Source organism: Sebastes fasciatus, chromosome 1 (genome assembly GCF_043250625.1).
Source record: "Sebastes fasciatus isolate fSebFas1 chromosome 1, fSebFas1.pri, whole genome shotgun sequence".
Lineage (NCBI taxonomy): Eukaryota > Metazoa > Chordata > Actinopteri > Perciformes > Sebastidae > Sebastes > Sebastes fasciatus.
In genome coordinates, this window is record NC_133795.1 from 31,924,154 (window position 1) to 31,943,588 (window position 19,435).

At 39.9% G+C, this 19,435-nt stretch overlaps 1 protein-coding gene across 1 annotated transcript; it reads left to right on the top strand.

The window, feature by feature from the left end:
• The first annotated feature begins 1,045 nt into the window (after positions 1–1,045).
• slc6a1b (solute carrier family 6 member 1b) lies at positions 1,046–18,410 on the top strand. The gene is made up of 15 exons (XM_074643472.1): positions 1,046–1,474; positions 2,810–3,245; positions 3,538–3,669; positions 3,924–4,024; positions 4,510–4,619; positions 4,924–5,056; positions 5,815–5,949; positions 7,854–7,957; positions 8,462–8,586; positions 9,022–9,134; positions 9,417–9,548; positions 11,638–11,740; positions 11,922–12,022; positions 13,073–13,240; positions 15,839–18,410. Exons 2-15 carry the CDS (start codon positions 2,987–2,989, stop codon positions 15,950–15,952), a joined length of 1,830 nt encoding a protein of 609 aa, XP_074499573.1. The 5' UTR covers positions 1,046–1,474; positions 2,810–2,986; the 3' UTR covers positions 15,953–18,410.
• Positions 18,411–19,435: the final 1,025 nt, after the last annotated feature.

Here is a 19,435-nt window from a genome sequence, read left to right on the forward strand (position 1 = left end):
GTGGCTGCATTGATGCAACATTGTACTTCTTATTTCAACCCATAGTATGGCCTTTTACACACGTTTCATGTTTTTTTGTCTGATGGGTCTTACTTGTCTGTCTGTCTATGGTAACAGTATGTCTATTGTATGTGTACTTTTTCTCAAACTAAGCTGCCTATGGATGCAAAACGAATTTCAGTGCAAACTGACAATAAAGTTGTATCGTATCGTATCGTATCGTATCGTATCGTATCGTATCGTATGTTCATCACTAAATGTGTAAATGTGTGATCAGCATGGAGAAAAAAAATACACATAATTCTTTGTTCACTAAATCTCAATTTGTCTTGAGGGCGTCTCTTTGAAGTCAAATGTTACACGGACCTGGATTATTATTCACAGATTTGATATAAAATGCGTACTGTTTAAAAAACAAACAAACAAGAGATTAACCGTGTTGCCTTATGATGCTTTTCACAATTACGCACGCGAGTTAATAGAGAGCGCAGAGTACTGTATGTGTACTTTTTCTCAAACTGAGCTGCCTATGGATGCAAAATGAATTTCAGTGCAAACTGACGATAAAGTTGTATGGTATCGCATCGTATCATATGGTATCGTATGGTATGGTATGGTATCGCATCGTATGGTATGGTATGGTATCGTATCGTGTCGCATCGTATGGTATCGTATGGTATGGTATGGTATCGCATCGTATGGTATGGTATGGTATCGTATCGCATCGTATGGTATTGTATTGTGTCGCATCGTATGGTATCGTATGGTATCGTATGGTATCGTATCGTATTGTATGTTCGTTACCCAAAAGTTGGATGGATAGAAGTTTAGGGGAAAAAAGTCCCACTTAAGTTTGCACAAGTGTTACTCATGGCAACTTGATGAAATCTATTTATTATGTTAAGTAAGCATCAACTGGCCCCTGAGTGAGCCAGAAAGGATGAATGAGGGAGAGAGGGAGAGAAAGAGAGAGAGAGAGAGAGAACTTGCTGATGTAAAAAAAAAAAGAAAAAAAAGCTGCCTGAGTAAGGATATAAAACCTTGAGACAAGAGGATGCTCCTCTCTCAAACCCGCTGCCATCTCAGTGGTGGAAATGTTGGAGTTGGAGTTGGGGAGGGTCGACTTTGAGGTGACATTGACGCTATGTAGATGAGAGTGAGTGAGGATCCTGCGCTCCATGTTACGTCCCTGCTCGCTCCAGCTCAGACGGCGGCAGCAGCAGCTCCTTCTTCCTCCGTCTTCTCTCCTCTCCTCTCTTTCAGCACCACTCCTTTCAGGACAGCACCTCGCTCTTGAAGACGCACTTGCTCGCCGTCCTCCACTCTCAGGATCGTATATTGGCTTTGCAATCGTCGGATGCAAAAGTTTCCACCTTGGTTGTATTCTGTGAAAGTGCAAGGAAGTAACTTTTTTTTAAAAATTCGGATTTTTTTCCCATCGGGGAAGCAATCTGGGAAATAAAAGGATTTTATTGTGAGTATTACGTTCCACAGTATGCATTTCATATAAATCAGGGATATATATTTGTTGTTTGTCGGAGAGGACCATGGTTTGTGGAATTTGGCATCTATATGCAGATGCGCTGAATTTGGCAATGCGCGCCGCACTTCACTTGATCTCATGAGGGTCATTAACGTGTTTGATCCTCCAGTCTTGCAGCCAAAATGTTTTAAATGTGATAAATGTAAATGTGTGATCAGCATGGTAAAAGAAAATACACATAATTCTTTGTTCACTAAATCCCAATTTGCCTTGAGGGTGTTAAATGTTACACGGACCTGGAATATTATTCACAGATTTGATATAAAATGCACATTTTTTAAAAAAACAAAACAAACAAGAGATTAACCGTGTTGCCTTATGATGTTTTTCCACAATTATGCACGCGAGTTGATGGAGAGCGCGCTCCGTGTTTCATCCGTTCAGTTATCACGATAGCAGATTTTGCATTTTTAAAAGTAGAAATAAATTGAAGTAAATAACATACTTTTTTTAAAAATGCAGAAATTTGATAAAATCTTGTTGTGTTAAAGCTCAATTTGTTTTGCATTAATTAAAGTAAAAATAAATATTTTAATATTATAACTTTGCCCACACAGATATTTGATGAAAATGTCTACTCAGACACATCCAGTGAGTTATGAGCCTCTCCAGGTGATTCATTGGACATTATGGTCGCGCCTGACTCCTAAATGTGTTTAATTGCGCTCCTCTTGTGCCGGAGCAGAAGGAAGTGGGCCATTGAATTTAGAGCATAATGACTCAAGGACAAGAGCAGGCTCTAAATTTCTGCTAACATGCATTCACTCCGGGCAATTAAAAGTGATTCTTATTGCATGAGAAGTCTTTATTTGATCCCGTGGGGTTCACGGATCGTGGGGCACATTTCTTTTTTTCTCTCTCCACCCCTGAAGAAATGTCATGCAATTAGAATAGACGCATGCATAATAATCGTGAACAAAATGATATTTAAGCAGTAATGTAAAACTTCTTTTTTCAGCACAGGCTACTACAATACCCACATTGATAAGCAATTTTGTCACCTATTTAATCTTAATTTTTTTTTCTTCTTCCAGAAAACAAGTGATTATTCAGTTAATGGAGAACATAATTAAACTTTCATTGAATTTACTTTTTTTGTCAAGGTACTAAAGAATTACAGTACAATTACGCAAATGATCCCTGACATTCGACTTCATAAAATATTTCAAACAAGTAGATTTGAATAGGGAGCAAACAAAATCATTTCATCTAATTGATTTTTTTTTTCTTCAGTGAATTTTTATATTTATTTCATGATGTTTTCAGGGTAACTGGACCGCTGGTGAGCTGCTCCTGATCGCACTCATTACCCCGATTCGTCGTCTCTACTCGGCAGTGTATCTGGGAGCTGGGTGCGCAGGACGGAGAAGCTGCTGTTTGCTGGACCGGTGCTGAAACCCGCTCCTCTCCACTGGTCAGGACTACCCGACGCGCACAGCGACCATGGCCACCAACGGGACCAAAGCCTCGGACGGACACGTCTTAACGGAGACGGTGAATGACGCGCCCAGCACCACCACCACCACCACGCCAAATGACAAACCCAAAACCTTGGTGGTGAAAGTGCAGAAGACGAAAAGTGACATCCCCGAGAGAGAAACGTGGGGTGGCAGATTTGACTTTCTTCTCTCTTGTGTCGGATACGCAATCGGACTGGGAAATGTCTGGAGATTTCCTTATTTATGTGGAAAAAACGGAGGAGGTAATCAGGAATTTCTTGGCAATTTTCCATTTATCCATACACCAAAAGGAGTGCAAAGATGTCGACATCAAAACCTGCCAGTTTGCCCTTGGAGGTTTTTTATTAAAATAAAACTAAAGCCTATTTCCCCCCATCTAAGCCGTGCGTAATTGCGCACAAGCGAAAGCCTGCACGTTGATCAGTGTGAAACCAAACACTCCTTTTACCAAATATCCTATCTGGATTATGATGAATGTTGATAGTTAATGATTTACCTTCACTTACACACCTTTACCTCTCACCTCTCATTCAGGGGCCTTCTTGATTCCCTACTTTTTGACCCTCATATTTGCTGGCATGCCCCTGTTCTTTCTGGAGACGGCTCTTGGTCAGTACACTTCTATTGGAGGGCTTGGAGTGTGGAAGCTGGCCCCCGTTTTCAAAGGTAAAAGACATTTTTACGTTATCTTTAAGCCCTTAAAATATACATTTTAGGTTAACTGGATGCTTCAGGAAAGACAGGTTGATTAACAGACAAAGGCAAAGTCAGAAAAAATTGGGCTCCTTGTAATTAAGCAACAGAGGTCAAAGGTTTGTCCTCAGTGAAAGACCAAAAAATCTTAAATATATTGTTATTCTCGTTTTATGTCAACATAAATATGTCAGCACAATTTAACATCATGCCTCCGGTTGTTGCAGGTGTGGGTATGGCTGCTGCTGTTCTGTCCTTCTGGTTAAATATCTATTACATTGTAATCATCTCCTGGGCTATTTACTACCTGTACAACTCCTTCACTGCTGTGAGTATTTCATATTTATATTCATGCTGTTCCCTAATAAAACAATACTAATAGAGGTGAAAAAATCTTGTGTAGTAGTGTAATGTCATACTGAAACATCTTTCACACATGTGCCCCTTTAAATCAGAACAAAGCACAGATTTTTTTTTGCCCAGGTTGTATATATTTTTTTTTACATAGTAACCCTGTTAGTTATGTGGCAGGTCTTTTTTTGCCAGCCCCTCTTATATAGGGGTGAACAGCTCTTAACAGACTATGACATTTATTACTTCCTTTCCCACATAATTAGCACCTCACACAAGGTATTGATAAATGCATTTGGCGATGAGGCATTCACTCCTCGGAGAAAAGCATGAAATCTCAATGAGTATCATGGTCTTGGCTGCTCGACAGCCAGAGAGAATGGGACCCGGCGGTGGGAGAGTGTTCCAAGTAAAAAGAGCTGTCTGTGTGATTTTTCTCTCTTTTTTTTCTTTAATTTTCAGGATCTGCCATGGCAGACTTGTGGCAATCCCTGGAACACAGACCGCTGTTACACCAACTACAGCATCCCAGACACCAGGAACCTCACCAGCGCTGTGCAGGAGTTCTGGGAGTAAGAGTCTGTATAGTTCACAAGGATGCTGCTCTGTTGCGAACAGATTTAAGATAAGGTCACAATGAAGATCAGGGTTGGAGTCTGATATGGCCATTTGGATCCAATAGTTCAGCAAATTCCTTAATATCCATTTATCCAGATACTTCTAAGCTTTAGGGGTGAGAAAAGAAAGCCAGGGATGGGGCTTTTTGTGAGTATCCAGGCACGTGTGTGCATATTTGAGTGTGCGCCCATGCATGTACGAGATCGAGGATGCATTTGTGCATTGCAGTAAGCCCAATCTACTCCTTATTCCCTGCAGACGTAACATGCACCAGATGACCGATGGTCTGGAGAAGCCCGGGGAGCTCAGGATCCCACTGGCTATCACACTCGCCATTGCATGGGTGCTCGTCTATTTCTGCATCTGGAAGGGGGTCAGCTGGACTGGCAAAGTAAGTAAAGGGAGGGGACAAGACTGAAACGAAACAAAATGGAAAAATAAAAATCCATTTTTGAATTGAATTTGCATCATCTTTATGCTTAAGGGTGTAAAATTGGCCCAGTGACGTGCTGGATTACTGTTCAAATGTAGGGATCACATGAGTAGTACTCTGCCAACCCCTCAGTGTTTCTTTAAAAGGCAATACAACATTGTAAACACTATTTCCCTGTAATCCAAAGCACGACAAGCACCTACACATTCCACAAAGTGATACAAAGGCCTAAACTTAACTGCTGTAAAGCAACTGAGCAAAAAAACTACAAAACCATAACATCTGTGATCACATGTTTTATCATATTACATTAATATCAATGTTTGTTTATTTTACGTATTGCAGATTCATCATTGTTTTTTTATACATAACAGTGTTATTGACAGTTTCTCTGTTAGTTCATTTCTTATGTGGTAGATTCTCTCGCGAATGATCTGAACTGTTCTGACTTTGATAGCACAAATTAGTTCAGATAAGGAGGGAAATAGTGCACTCAGAGTGTGCTGAACCCAACCGTTCTTGGGTCATCTGGCCTCCGGGGAATGGCAGACTAGGTCACTGTGCTGTACTGTGCTGCACACAGTACTGTAACACTGTTCAGGATGAGTCAAACAAGTTTCTGTTGCCTCGCAGGACAAGTTAAATGATGCTCACTACAAGTGAGAGTTTAGATAGACAATATTCTTTTTTTCCAACTATAACTTTGTGTCCCACAGGTGGTGTACTTCTCAGCCACGTATCCTTACTTCATGCTGTTCATCCTGTTCTGCCGTGGCATCACTCTACCTGGTGCATTTGATGGAATCCTCTTCTATATCACACCAGACTTTCAGAAACTGAAGGAGTCCGAGGTACGCTCTCTGTTTTCAACCTAAAGACTGATTCTGTTCAGGAATACACATACATCTTTGTTAAGGTGGCTGCAGAGGATAAGCTGAGCACCAGTGGGAGGTTTTCTTTTTGGGGCTAAGTTGTACAGACTGTTTATGGGTTACCGTAATACCATAGTAGAGGTCTCTTACTGTACCTGCATTTAGGCGAAGAGTACTATAATTAGTCATTAAAGGCAGGGTTGACGATGTTACCCAATATACACTATTTGTTATATTGGTTGAAATGGTCTTTACGCCCAGACAGCGATCCATTACTTATGAGCTCTGAAAAAGGACCGGAACAGAGCCGTCATCAGTAGCTGCTGTAATCCTGTAAAAGCGTCTACCAATCATTGCCTCGAGGTCCGCTTGGAAAGAACCAATCAGATGCCTCCCTGCTCGTTCTCTACCCTTGGCGTGCACCAGCCTGAACTCAAAGCGCGTCGCCGCCTTACACTTACTGGAGAATGGAAGAGATAACTCAGCCAAAAGTAGCACTGTCGCGGTTACTTGTCATGAGGTAGCGTTGTTGAGTTGAGGTCCTCTCTCCGCTCTGTGTCTGTGAAGTAGTTATGATGCGGCGACGCACGAGTATGTGTGTGGGGGGGCGTTTTAGACGGAGCTCCTGAGGCAATGCTACATTCAAATTATGCTATCTTTCCAACATCGTCAACCCTATCTTTAAGGTGTGCACAGAGTACAATCTTATCCAAATACAGTAGATTCTCAGTGAGTGCACAGTATTGCAGTAATACTTATTTATTAACACTGTTAATTGCATGGAAAGAAAGACATCCTTTCTTCCATAGAAGAAAGGATGTCTATTAGTACTAGGGCTGTATTGGCAAAAATCTGGTGATACGATATGTATCATGATACCGGGGTTACAATTCAATATATTGCGATGTATTGCAATACTGTAAGCAAGGCGGTACGCTGTTAAACTACTTCCTGTTTCAGTTTACGTTGTTACGTTGGAGTGGAGTCAAATGTCTGAAGATAGATTACAACCCAATCTAGCTGTTGGGGGTTTAAACACAACACAAAATGAACCACTGTCTGCCCTGAATTGCTGCATGTAAACTATTAATTAAAATCAATAGTGTTTTGAGAATCAATACAGTATCACAAACATAAATCGATACTCAAGTGTATCGATATTTTCTTACACCCCTAATTAGCACACAGCCAAAAAAAAACATCTATCAGTGTTTGCTCGAAATATTTTCCCTTAAGCAGCAGAGCAATACGCTTATAAATGTTGAACTACTGCGATGGCTCTGTATATTTATATTTATTAAGCTGTTGCAGGCTAATTATAAAGTATACAATAGGTCTCACAAGGGCTGAAGTGTGCAAGTGGTATTTAGGGCTGATGCATTTTCCTTCAGAAAGATAAAACCCTATATGATAGTATTGATCTTTTTTTGATGATGTGTTATTCGGTAATGATTGTGAATAAATTACTCAGCCACCTCATTAAAGCTCGAGAAGAACATGAGATGAAGCTAGATGAGGTGTAGAGAAACATCATTAGACAAGGCAAGGTCCTCTGAGTTAAGTCGATCAAGATGGGATGCAATAGGATCAGAGTGGGATCAGATTGCACCAAGTCTAACAAGACACCACTTAGGTGTAACAATCTCCCAGTTCCTGCCATTAGCTACATCAAAGGTTTACAAGATGCATTTGTGCACATGGCTTAATCAGTCCAGCCAGTTAAATTGGCTGAAAATGACAAATGAGATCATATCATCAGTAAAATAAAATGAAAACTGGCCATTTTTAAAATAATTAATTACTCTATTTAGCATCAATTTTGCACAAGTTAGGTGTCTAAATCTGGTTATTTTAACCTCTTTTTTCTAATCTTTGTGTGTCAGGTGTGGCTGGATGCTGCCACCCAGATCTTCTTTTCCTATGGGCTGGGATTAGGCTCTCTGATTGCTCTCGGCAGCTACAATCCCTTCAACAACAACGTATACAGGTAGGTGATTATTCACACATGAATGAAATACCAGTTTAGAGTGTCTAGCACCGGTCACTCACATCTTTTTTTTTCAATGAGACTGTGCAGATGTCTCTTCCCGGGATTATTTTTGGTTTCCTGGCAACATAGTTTCTGCTTTACCTTCTATTTTGGGACTATTTGAGCCTCCAGCTGTATCAGTCGTTCCATTATTTTGGTTCTATCGTCTGTTTTACACTGCACAGACGTTCGGTTTGCCTCAGCCTCTGTCACATTGTCGGATAAACACCGGTCTGCAGCCCCACTACATCTATGGTTCCAACTATTTTGAAACTGCAGGAGCTCACTGCCATTTTAAAAGAACAGGTCAATATGAATGCACTCAGCTGCTGTGTTACCGCAGGATGCAAAATGGCTCTCCGCCGTCCCTCCCCCCTCATGCCTCTCGACAATGTGTGACGGGTTGATAAGGAATTGATATCGGCGTGACAATGGCTGCTTCGTGCTTTGTCTCCCCTACAGAGATTCAATCATTGTCTGCTGCATCAACTCCTGCACCAGTATGTTCGCCGGCCTTGTCATCTTCTCCATCGTGGGATTCATGTCCAACGTAACAAAAAGACCCATCGCTGATGTGGCAGCCTCAGGTAATTGCAATCAATGTTGAAAATCGATAGTGACAATCGGCACAGGCAAGAGATACTTGCGACTGTGCAAAAATTAGCCCTTGAAATTGCTAGATGTTATTCTCTCAGTTGAAAAGGGAGGATTTTAGTTTTTCACTATAATATGTCAGTTCTGATTTCTGGGTTATTAGAAAGAAAAAATTGCTCAATGATTTTGCAAAACTCTCTGTCCTTTGTTAATACTCGAGTTTGACATTCAGGACTCAAACTTTGTTCTTCCAAGGACACTTTGGATTTTTCCAGTATTGCAGTTTTATTGTGGCATGAGTATGTGTGTGTTAAAAAATGGTAGACAACACACATTTAAATTAACTTAACATTCATTTTTTGAACTGTTTTTTTTTTTTTTTTTGCCATTTTGTTTTTGAACTGATCTTATTGTTGATCTTTTGTCAGGACCTGGCCTAGCATTTTTGGCTTATCCTGAGGCCGTGACCCAGCTGCCCATCTCTCCACTCTGGGCCATACTGTTTTTCTCCATGCTGCTGATGCTGGGAATCGACAGCCAGGTAAACATAACCCAACACAAATGGTCTCAGTTGTGTTTTTTGGGCCATATTCATACAGCAAAGTGCTGATGTTCCAGCTTCTGTCAAGCAATGCTTGAACAAATGAAAGTTAAAATGAAATAAATTAATTAAAATGTCCATATTTAATGTGTGTTTAATGTAATGTGTCTTGCTGTTACTCTTTCATTCATGAAAGTTAGCTCTAAACCGTAGAAAATGTTTTTATCGTGACAACAGTGTATTACATAACACAGTTTTGACGTGAGTCTGTGATCTCTCCAGTTCTGCACTGTGGAAGGCTTCATCACCGCGCTGGTTGATGAATTCCCTCACATTCTCCGAAAACGCAGAGAGATCTTCATTGCAATCGTCTGCCTTATTTCTTACATCATTGGACTGTCCAACATCACACAGGTAAATACTTCTTTATTGTTGGATAATAAACCAACTCACAGAGATATCACTGGGTAGTTAGTAGAAAAACACTCACAACAGCCTCCCACTAAGTGACCAGGTTGATATCTGTTGCCATATTCGGAGTAATCACACTATGGGGATTTGCCCTCCTTTCATAATATTTGGAGAATCCAGTAGAAACGCTGACTTTGGCAATGTCACAGGATAATAAAACATTTTCCACAGACTTGTAAGCATCCCACAGGACACCATTGGTGTGACCTCAGTAGCTGACCCAGTAACCTGCCAAGCTGTTTACTCAGCTAGGTTGTTAACTCAGCTCGCCAAGTGGCCCTCAGATGAAATCCACAGAGCATTTAAGTGAAAAGGTCATGGGGTTATACTCCCTCTGAGACTGTAGTTACTAGCCAAAGAGGTTCAGGTCATTTAGCATCATGTTTCAATCCGCAAACATGAAACAACATGAAACAAAGGTTCACAGCTGTGATTTAATTCCACTTATTTACCAGCATTGGCTGCTGGACCAAAGGATAATGACATGGTCAGTTTGCCTGTCCATTTGTCCATCTGTCCAACACTTTGGTCCAGTTGAAGATGTCTCACACCTGCAGGCCCGATTCACACGGTGCCCCAACAGTGAGTCCTAAAGGTTTTCATAAACCCTACTCTAAGGAGCAGATTGCTATGAAATATTATCACTGAACACATTCATGCTCTTCAGAGAATGAACCATTTTGTGCACATCATCTCTCTAGCGTCCCCCTAAGGTCAACATGCCGCACAAAATATCTGATTATTCAACTGGCAGATTGCCGTGAAGTTTGCCAAGATATTGAATTAGGTCTGTCTGTAAGTCCAAATTTCCTAAGGGTAAATGCACACCATGATATTTTAATACTATTTCAATCTACTTAGTCAGTTTTAAACCTATAATGATTCTAAAGAAACATTGATCACTGTACATGATCATTAGAAGAAGCTGTTTACTAAATTTGTATTATTTATTTTGTATAAAAACTACTAGTTGTACCTGTATTAGTGCAGTACCCATTTGGAGCGTGTGCCCATCCGGAACGGGCTGATTGCGGTCCCCAGAGGTTCTGTTTGCAGCCTTGTCGAGAATGGCTGTTTGCACCCGCTGTGTGTGAAGTTGATTGGATGAACGGTTCTCGAGATATGTTAAGGGCAGTCATACATACACAGACAGACAGACAGACAGAGATTACTTCCATTCTAGATGATGCTGCTTGAGTGCAACCTATTGGCCAAATGGCACCAAATTGGTCATGGTCACTCACACATCATATCTACACGTGTCCACCAAATGTGGTCGCAATTGCACAAAACGTCAGCAGATATGACATTTTTGGTAATATAAGCCCTCCCCACAGCATTTGAGCTAACTTTGAGTGGAGCTATAGCAAAACTGTATGGAACACCAATAATCCAAAAAAACAAAAAATACAAGTGAAGGAGCCAAAAGTCAACAAAAAGTCAGCAAAGAGGCTTCTGTTTCTGCCTTCAGTACTTGTGAGCTAAAAATGACAGAATCACTGCAGGCCAAGGTCATGTTGGCCAATGACACTCGAAGACCCGGCATTGTCCCTTTATTTCTGCCAAACTGGATATCCATCACGCCACATGCATAGCCCTGTGAGAATGAGGCAGTTAGCTTAATCGCTGCTCCGGGCGGGCAGTATAAAATATATCAAGCCACACAGAGTATAGGAGTTGACGAACTGTAGCAGGTCCCTTTGAGCTGGTCTCCACAATGACCTGATAGCCACGAGAGATGGTGGACAGACATGAAATGTTTCGAGGAGATGCTCGATCTACACTTTGGTCCTGCCTGTGCAGAACACTCACAGTCTCCACAAGGAAGCCAGCACCAGCTCTGTTCTCACGAATGAAACATCACTAACGCTCACCAGCCAGAGCCACCGGTGCTCGCGCCCTTGATGTTATTCCACTTGACCGATTTAGTACTGTCCTGCACATCCAATACTATAATTGCTTCTTTAACGTTTTCCCCCTTCGCCTTCATCCGTCTTATCTTCTTTTCTTTTGTTTTTCTCTCCTTTTTCAGGGTGGACTGTACGTGTTCAAGCTATTTGACTACTACTCAGCTAGTGGAATGTGCCTGCTCTTCCTGGTCTTCTTTGAGTGCATCTCAATTTCATGGTTTTATGGTGAGCCACACACTTTTATGTCTAAAACATTAACACACACTTATTGGGGGCTAAAATCTTAAGATCTAACATCTAAGATCCAGACTGGAAACATATCTGAGATCGGAATTATGGAGCGCATCTATAGTCACACAACGTAATAACTAAATCTGTATTCATCGTGCTTTATCTTTGGTTCCAGGTGTGAACAAATTCTATGACAACATCGAGGAAATGATTGGCTACAGGCCCAGTATGTGGTGGAAGGCCTGCTGGGTCGTTTTCACTCCACTCATTGTGGCCGTAAGTGTTATCTGTGGGAAGCATGCACGTGTCCAGACATCACCAGGGGAAAAAACACCCCATCAAGGACAATATTTTGGTTTATTAGGTCTCAGGTGAAGCTATATATTGAGAATGATTTCTATAAAGTGGTGCAGGAATCCGAAACCCGGAAATGAGTCAGCATTTCAGCACTTCCGGTTCCCTCCTCTGGAAGTCAATGGTTTTTTTAATGTGTTTTTAGTTAGATTCCTGAAATAAGGTCTGTGGTTAACACAAGCTGAAGTGATTTTAACGTTTTGTTCTACAATATAAAATATGTCAATAAATACCGCACTCATGAATATTGAAGCCTTTACGTGTCTTCAACAAGGCGGTTGCTAACAAGTGGCTAAATGAGACTACAAAACGTTATCACGCCAACTCATCCGCCTTTACAGCCTCATCTTGTATAATCGCGTTCATGCAACCTTGGTGTAGTTTGTTTATAGCCGAACTTTTTACTTCTGGTGATTGCATTCACATTTAAAAAATCATAGAAGTAGTGTTTATTTGTGGAGATTATCTTGCTGAAGAAAACGTGTAAGTATCATAAACGTGTGTTTGCCACAGAGTATATTTTCTGCAATAATCCAAAAGCCAATGGATAAATCCCATTGGCTTTTTATCGAGGGAACCAGGGTGATGCTCACTTCATGGTTGGCCCACAAAAATGCGTCATCCCTGCACCACTCTATAATCTTTATATTTAAAACTATGCAATGTTTTTTTTGATGGTTGTAAACCAAAAGCAGTTTAATTACTTTTACTTAATAACTTTTACTTGATGTCATGATTGGCTTAATTAACTGTGTGCTCCTTACTTAAACATCACAATACTATCTCACCATATCTTCATATTACATATTAGTGTTTGTTGTGCCCACAGACCAAGACATCCAAGACCAAAAGCTTATTCTGAAGTTTTACTATCATGATCATGTCCTTGAATTTAGACTCAATAATAGTTAAATGTCTAAACATGATTATGATGAAGGCGCTGAGATCTTTTTCCTTGTCCCTCTTGTCCAGGGAGTCTTCTTGTTTAGTGCAGTGCAGATGGTTCCCCTCACCATGGGGGACTACGTGTTCCCAGCCTGGGGCCAGGGGGTCGGGTGGTGCATGGCCCTCTCCTCCATGACCCTCATCCCTGGATACATGGGCTACATGTTCCTCACACTCAAAGGCACATACAAAGAGGTAAGATCAATGTGGATTCAGTCAAATACCTGATACAGTTAACTTAAATAATACTCTTTGACCTGTTTTTTAATGTTATGTTATTAAATGTACACAATGTACACTGGTATATAATACTGAGAGTTTTGGTTAGTTACTGCAAATACGATAGCCGCAGATTTCCCAGAGCACATCACTGCACCCGCCTCAGAGCATTTAAACACATCTATTAGCTGTTTTGAATTTTAATCTGCAGTCGGCAGCGAGGCAGCCTCTGTGTTAAGAGTTTCAAGTGGATTACTTGGTGTGCAAGGTTTTTGGCTTAAATATATTATTGCATACTGTATGGTAGACCAATCCAACACAGAGACACAGTGGTGTATTTAGAGGGTGCTGATGTTTTGTGAGGATAATGTAATAATGTCATACAAGCCCTGAGGATTTTACAGTCGGTTTTAACCATGAAGGGAAGTTTGAATAAACAGTTAAGGTCACCATGTAGATTTTTTACCGAGAGCCTGGCTCAGAAATGTTTACCAGAATATACTGATCCAGGATTTATATCATCCTCACTTACATTTACATAATGGTTAGCAATGAAAGTAGTACCTGAAATGTAATTTTGCAGTAAAAAGACTCTTCCCATTAGATGTTAAAATGCTTAGCTTAGCCCAGAGTGATTTTGCTCTGATCTTTATAACTGCACTGTGATTCAATTATTTTGTAATGAGCAAACACATCGGCTTGCTAAGTAAAGACTTGATAAATTGCCATGAAGAGCAGAACAGTGATAAAAGGATTAGTAAAATAGAGTTTCTAATTAGTTCTGTTGAACAATTTTAGATGCCTTTTTGCCATACCAGCCAAAGAGTTCTCAGTAAATGACATTCATTTGTATGCAGCAGAATGGTACGCTGCATTTTTTATTGATCTGATGATCCCAATCAATGACATATAATACCTTTTCCAGCATGTCATTTACATTAAGAGCGTTCTGATTTGCAGTCATCCATAATGCGTTGAACAATAACCTTACATCCATACGGTCCCTAGTGACAGATACACGTTTATAGCTGCCGCTGACGGAATAAATGGGCCGTAATTGCAGGCAGTGCAACAGAGGCTGTCATAGGCGATGTGCAGGTGTCAGATCCTGCAGTACCAGCTGATGGCTGATTGTCTAATTGTAGCAATCAGCCAGCTGATTAGTGCTCTGCACCCAGGCGGATGCCTAGTTTCAAAAACACTCCATACAAATGATACTGTGCCGCAGAATCCCAGGTCCAACATTATCCATAGTTCAGAGAACATTTAAAGATTTACCAAGTTTGGGATGGTTTGATTTCGTTTTGTGGGATCAGTATGTTTGGCCCGATTTGACTATTATCAGGCCATTAAATAGGCGTTATCAGTCGCTATAAGCACCATAGATGTGGGTCAATAGGGGCCTGCTACACCTACTACATTGTAAAAGTGAAAGCTAAACTTAAAAGCTACATGTTCTAACATGTAAAATTGAATGAAATGTTACGTTTGGAACACAAACAAAAAGGCTTTTTTAGGTTCAGGCAACAAACCCACTTAGTTAAGTTTAGGAAAAAACATTGTGTTTACGCTTAAAATAACTATGTTTCAAAAGTGAGAGTGAAGCTTAACGCGTTGGCCATTCACAGGATGTGAACCCCGGCCTCATGGGTGAAAACCATAGACTGTATATAAGAAGTAGGCGTAGAGTTCGAGTTCCAGTTCGGCATTTTGGTCGTCTCCATCTTGTTTTTTTTTGCAACCAAAAGTGACACAAGAGGGTGAAGCTAAGCACAGCCAAATGCTGAATAAGACAATTTAGGCGACCAAAAATTTTCAAATTAACGTTCATGAACTGAAAACACACTGTGAAAGGGTTAAAGTTGTAAGATGAAAATGCGGACAACTGCCAGTCTGGTGTGGTACCGACCTGTCAATCACAAGGTAGCGACGCCCTAAAACTGAATGAAACACTACAATTTGAACACAAACAATAAGGCTAACCCTGTGTTTCGTCTCCGATCCATCGCTTCCGACCTCCACCCCATATGGCGTTTCACGCTCTCTATACTACAGCGCCTGACTTCCGCTTCTGCTCCTGTCATAATTACTATGGTCGCTAGAGGTCTCTGTCGTGTTCTTTCGGTGATCTACGATATGAATAGATGATAAAATCTACTAGTGGGTGCAGTAGGCCGCTAATGACCCTCATCTATGGTGCTTATAATGACAGAAGGCTATTTAATGGCTTGACAACAGTCTAATCGGCTGAACATTTGTTAGTGTCATGAGAATAGGCTTTTATTTTCCTTTATCAGCCATATCTCCGGCTGTATTAATGTATACAACCATACATCACATCAGGGAAACTGTATAAATGTCTTTTCTGAGAGTAGTAAGTTTACACTCAGAGACTGCGCATTCATCAAGCACACAGCTGTGTAGCTGGTGTGTTTTGTTACGGCTCATTGGTTTAATCACAAACTTTGCAGCTGTTTGGTCCCTACTAATGGTGTATGACACCGTCTCATTGTAATTTCAACACCATCAGTGCATTTTGTTCAGCTGTGTGGTATCTGTGCTTCTCCCTCTCAGCGTCTGCGGATGATGTTCAAGCCTACGGTACTGGTGAAGGCTCAGGAAAACGGCCCGGACCAGCAGACAGAGAACCAGAGTCAGAACCCGGCCAACGAGGAAGCCTACATCTAGAAACTTCTGCCTGTCTCTCTGTCTCGACGGCCAGACTGGCGATCTACACAGAAAAAAACATAATCAAGGTTGGGAACGACCACCAGACTTCCACGTCTGCTTTTATTCACCTACCTCCTGGGGACACGTGAGACCAACCTGATTACACAGTTATTTTTAGGGGTTTTTCTGTTTGTTTATTTGTATAATACAGAGTTATAAAACGTACGAGGGAAAACAAACTACCCAGCAAAATTGTTGTGATATTATGAATTTCATTATGCAAAAAAGTTAGTCTTTTTAGAAGAGGAAATGTGACTTAGGAAATTACTGTATATTGATTATATAATTTAAATTTGGAGGCCCGTGTTTATTCAATAGTATTGTGCTACTTTGAAGATATTAATTAATCTACTAAACTACAATTACTGTACAAAGAAACATATTGGTTAAATGCATTTTGCTTGTACATGAAATAAATACATTAAGATGAATGCAGTGTAGTAGGTGAAAAAAATGCAAATTGAAAGTTTGTAAAAATTGAATATTGACCAATTTATGGCAAAGACAATATGGGAATGTGCAACAGGTAAGGCCAAATCTGCTTGTATGTGTAAAATATAATTTAGCCAGACTATCACTCCCTTGCAGGATCCTGCAGTTCGCCTGAAATGTTTACCACCCACGTCTGGGGCTCCTTTGAAAAGCACAAGTACAGTACGGCATTTTGAAGCGTCCAACTTTATTTGTTTTGGCTCGATTGAAACTTGTGACAACAGCAAAAATAACTTACATAGGATACATAGCAAGAGACTGTTATAATTGTTTCTTTGTTTTCTAAAGAACAATAACTTTGTATGTTGTCTGAATCTTTTTTGTAGAATCATTTTTAGGTCATTTTCTATATGTGAGAGTGAGAAAGACCAAAATCATACTCGCGTTAGAAAGATTGGTGCGGACATTTGACCCGCTGAATATATATCGAGCATCTTCTTTTGTCTCTCTGAAGAGCAACAGTAGCAAATACAGCATCAAGCACAATTTGGATCTGTAAACTACCACTTCTAACAATGTGTGGTAGCCAATACAGAAATCCCACATTTGTATTGTGCGTACGATATTTCTGCCTGAGATTATTTGGAAAAAGTAGATTTTCCTTCACCTGACAACCAGTAAAACCAGTAAAGTGGAAAAACGGAGTTGTGTTGCAATAAGCCAATGCTAATTCAGATCTATATTTTAAACTGTGAGAATGAATAAGCTGCATTGGAGACTGTATGGAGGATTTCTATGATAGCTACCACTATTCTGACTGGAACCGTTTACTTGTATATCTATTTAGTAACCCTCTCCTCAGGAACAAAGGTGGACGTGACCAAATTCTCTCAGATACAATCATTATACACTGAAACAATTAATGCTACATTTAAAAAACACAACTATCATCAAATTTCTGCCATTTTCTCCCATTATTCTACTCGGGCACACTCGAAAGCTGATCCAAATTGTTGCCTCTTTTCTGTGTGCTATTCAGATAGCATTATTTCTCTCAGTGCAAATGAACTGTGATGGCCGTCACTCAGTCATTTTAGTAGAAGTCCTAGTGTGTTTCTATCCTGTGGCGAGTGCAGATTTCCAATGTCACACTATAGGAGAGAGAAACTCTGGCTCAGTCAGAGGACAAAGCACTGTTACCACAACAGTACATAGCCAGATGCTATATACTGTAGGCCAACACCACTGAAACTACTCCTTTTCACAAGGTAAAGAAAAACCTATTATTACATATCAAGTTTGCTCGGCAATATAAAACATATGTAAAAGCTGACTGTGCGACAGACCACAGATATCACTGTATTACTATGAAGGAGGATCAAGAAGATTTGCTTCTGTGGCAGCTACATGCGACAGGAATCAGGTTGAATCAGTCCCTTTTGTTTTCTTTTATCTATATGTTCTCTTTTCAAAGATATGTGAATTAAAATGTGCAATGACAAAGGGTTCCGTGAATTTTGTATAAAGTTACCATACTGCAGTTTTCTCTCTTGAATGATGTTGTAAACTGGACTGTGTAATACATGTATCTGTGAATGTCAACGTACAACCTGAGTTTTTCTTTTTCTTTTGTCTAAATGTTGAACAAAAAAAATGTGATATTATTTGCTGTTTTCTGCAATAATATTATTATCTCAGAAACAAAAGCACATATCTCTCTCTACTGTAAAAATTATAATTACAATAACAGAATAGAGTAATAATAAAGATGATAATAATAATAATAATAACAATAATGTAATAGAAATGTCTAGTCAGAGAATATTGTTTTGTATATTTCTAGCTGTTTCATGGGCCTAATGTAAAATATTCTATGTAAAAAAAATATAATAAATGTCTTTAGATGGTGTTATATGAAAAAGCATGATTGCAATATATGTTATCTGCAAAAATAAATAAAGACCTATAGATTATAATATCTGTGTCATGTAATCTTTCTATAAGGGGAGTAGGCAATATATACATCCATACACTTTTAAATATATACAAAAAAAAATTTTTGTTTTTTTTACCAGCCAATACTAAAAAAAATACACAATAGATTAATTGTGGAAAGTACATATCCCATTTGTATTAGTTAAATGGATGTGACTCTTTGAATAAGGTATGGAAGTGCTCTTCTGCATTGTTGAGTGAGATGGATTTGCATGACACTGACCTGCTCAGTCTTATGCTAATGTTTGATTTATTACATACTGTAATTGGAAATGAATATGCATTCAGCTAAATCACCGCAAGAGATGTCCTCTGTAAACTTAGCTGATAGTTTCTGACAAAATGTTTTTTGCCACAGCTATATCCTTGTGGCACCTGCTCTGAGAGCAGTGCCAGCACAGACACTATGTCTGTCCTGGCTGACAGCCAATCCCTCCCAGTCACAATGCACCATCCATCTCCTGCTGTCATGCAGTAGTTAGCCTACATTTGTTATAATCCAAACAGCCAAATCATCACAAAATGCACGGTGAGAAACGAGTACAGACTTTGTAGACATCTTCACTTCAAAGAATTTATGGAAAGGAAATAAAATCCTGGCGTGGCACATAAGATAGGGAAAAGCATGACTTAAATAGCACGTCTTAAAATAACATGTCTGGATTACATGCTTGTTCAGTTGTTAGAGGGAAGCACAGTAATCTAAAATATGACAAGCTTTGTTTTTGTCAGCATAAATCTATTTGGGCTCTTTTACTTAACACATGTTAACACATTAAACACTAATGACAGATTTTAGTTATTGTTTTTGTCTTATCCACAAACACCAAGGTCACACCTCCTCCAGTAATCCTAGAACCTTGAATATCTATGTTTTTTCTAGCACTTTTCATCGACGCAATACTGTAGTTCTTTTGAACGTCAAGTGGGGCATGTTTTTAGTCTGTTGACTTAAAAGGCATTTGGTGTCAGGGGTCTGGCCTCGTCACTCCACAAAATGACACACCAATCTCA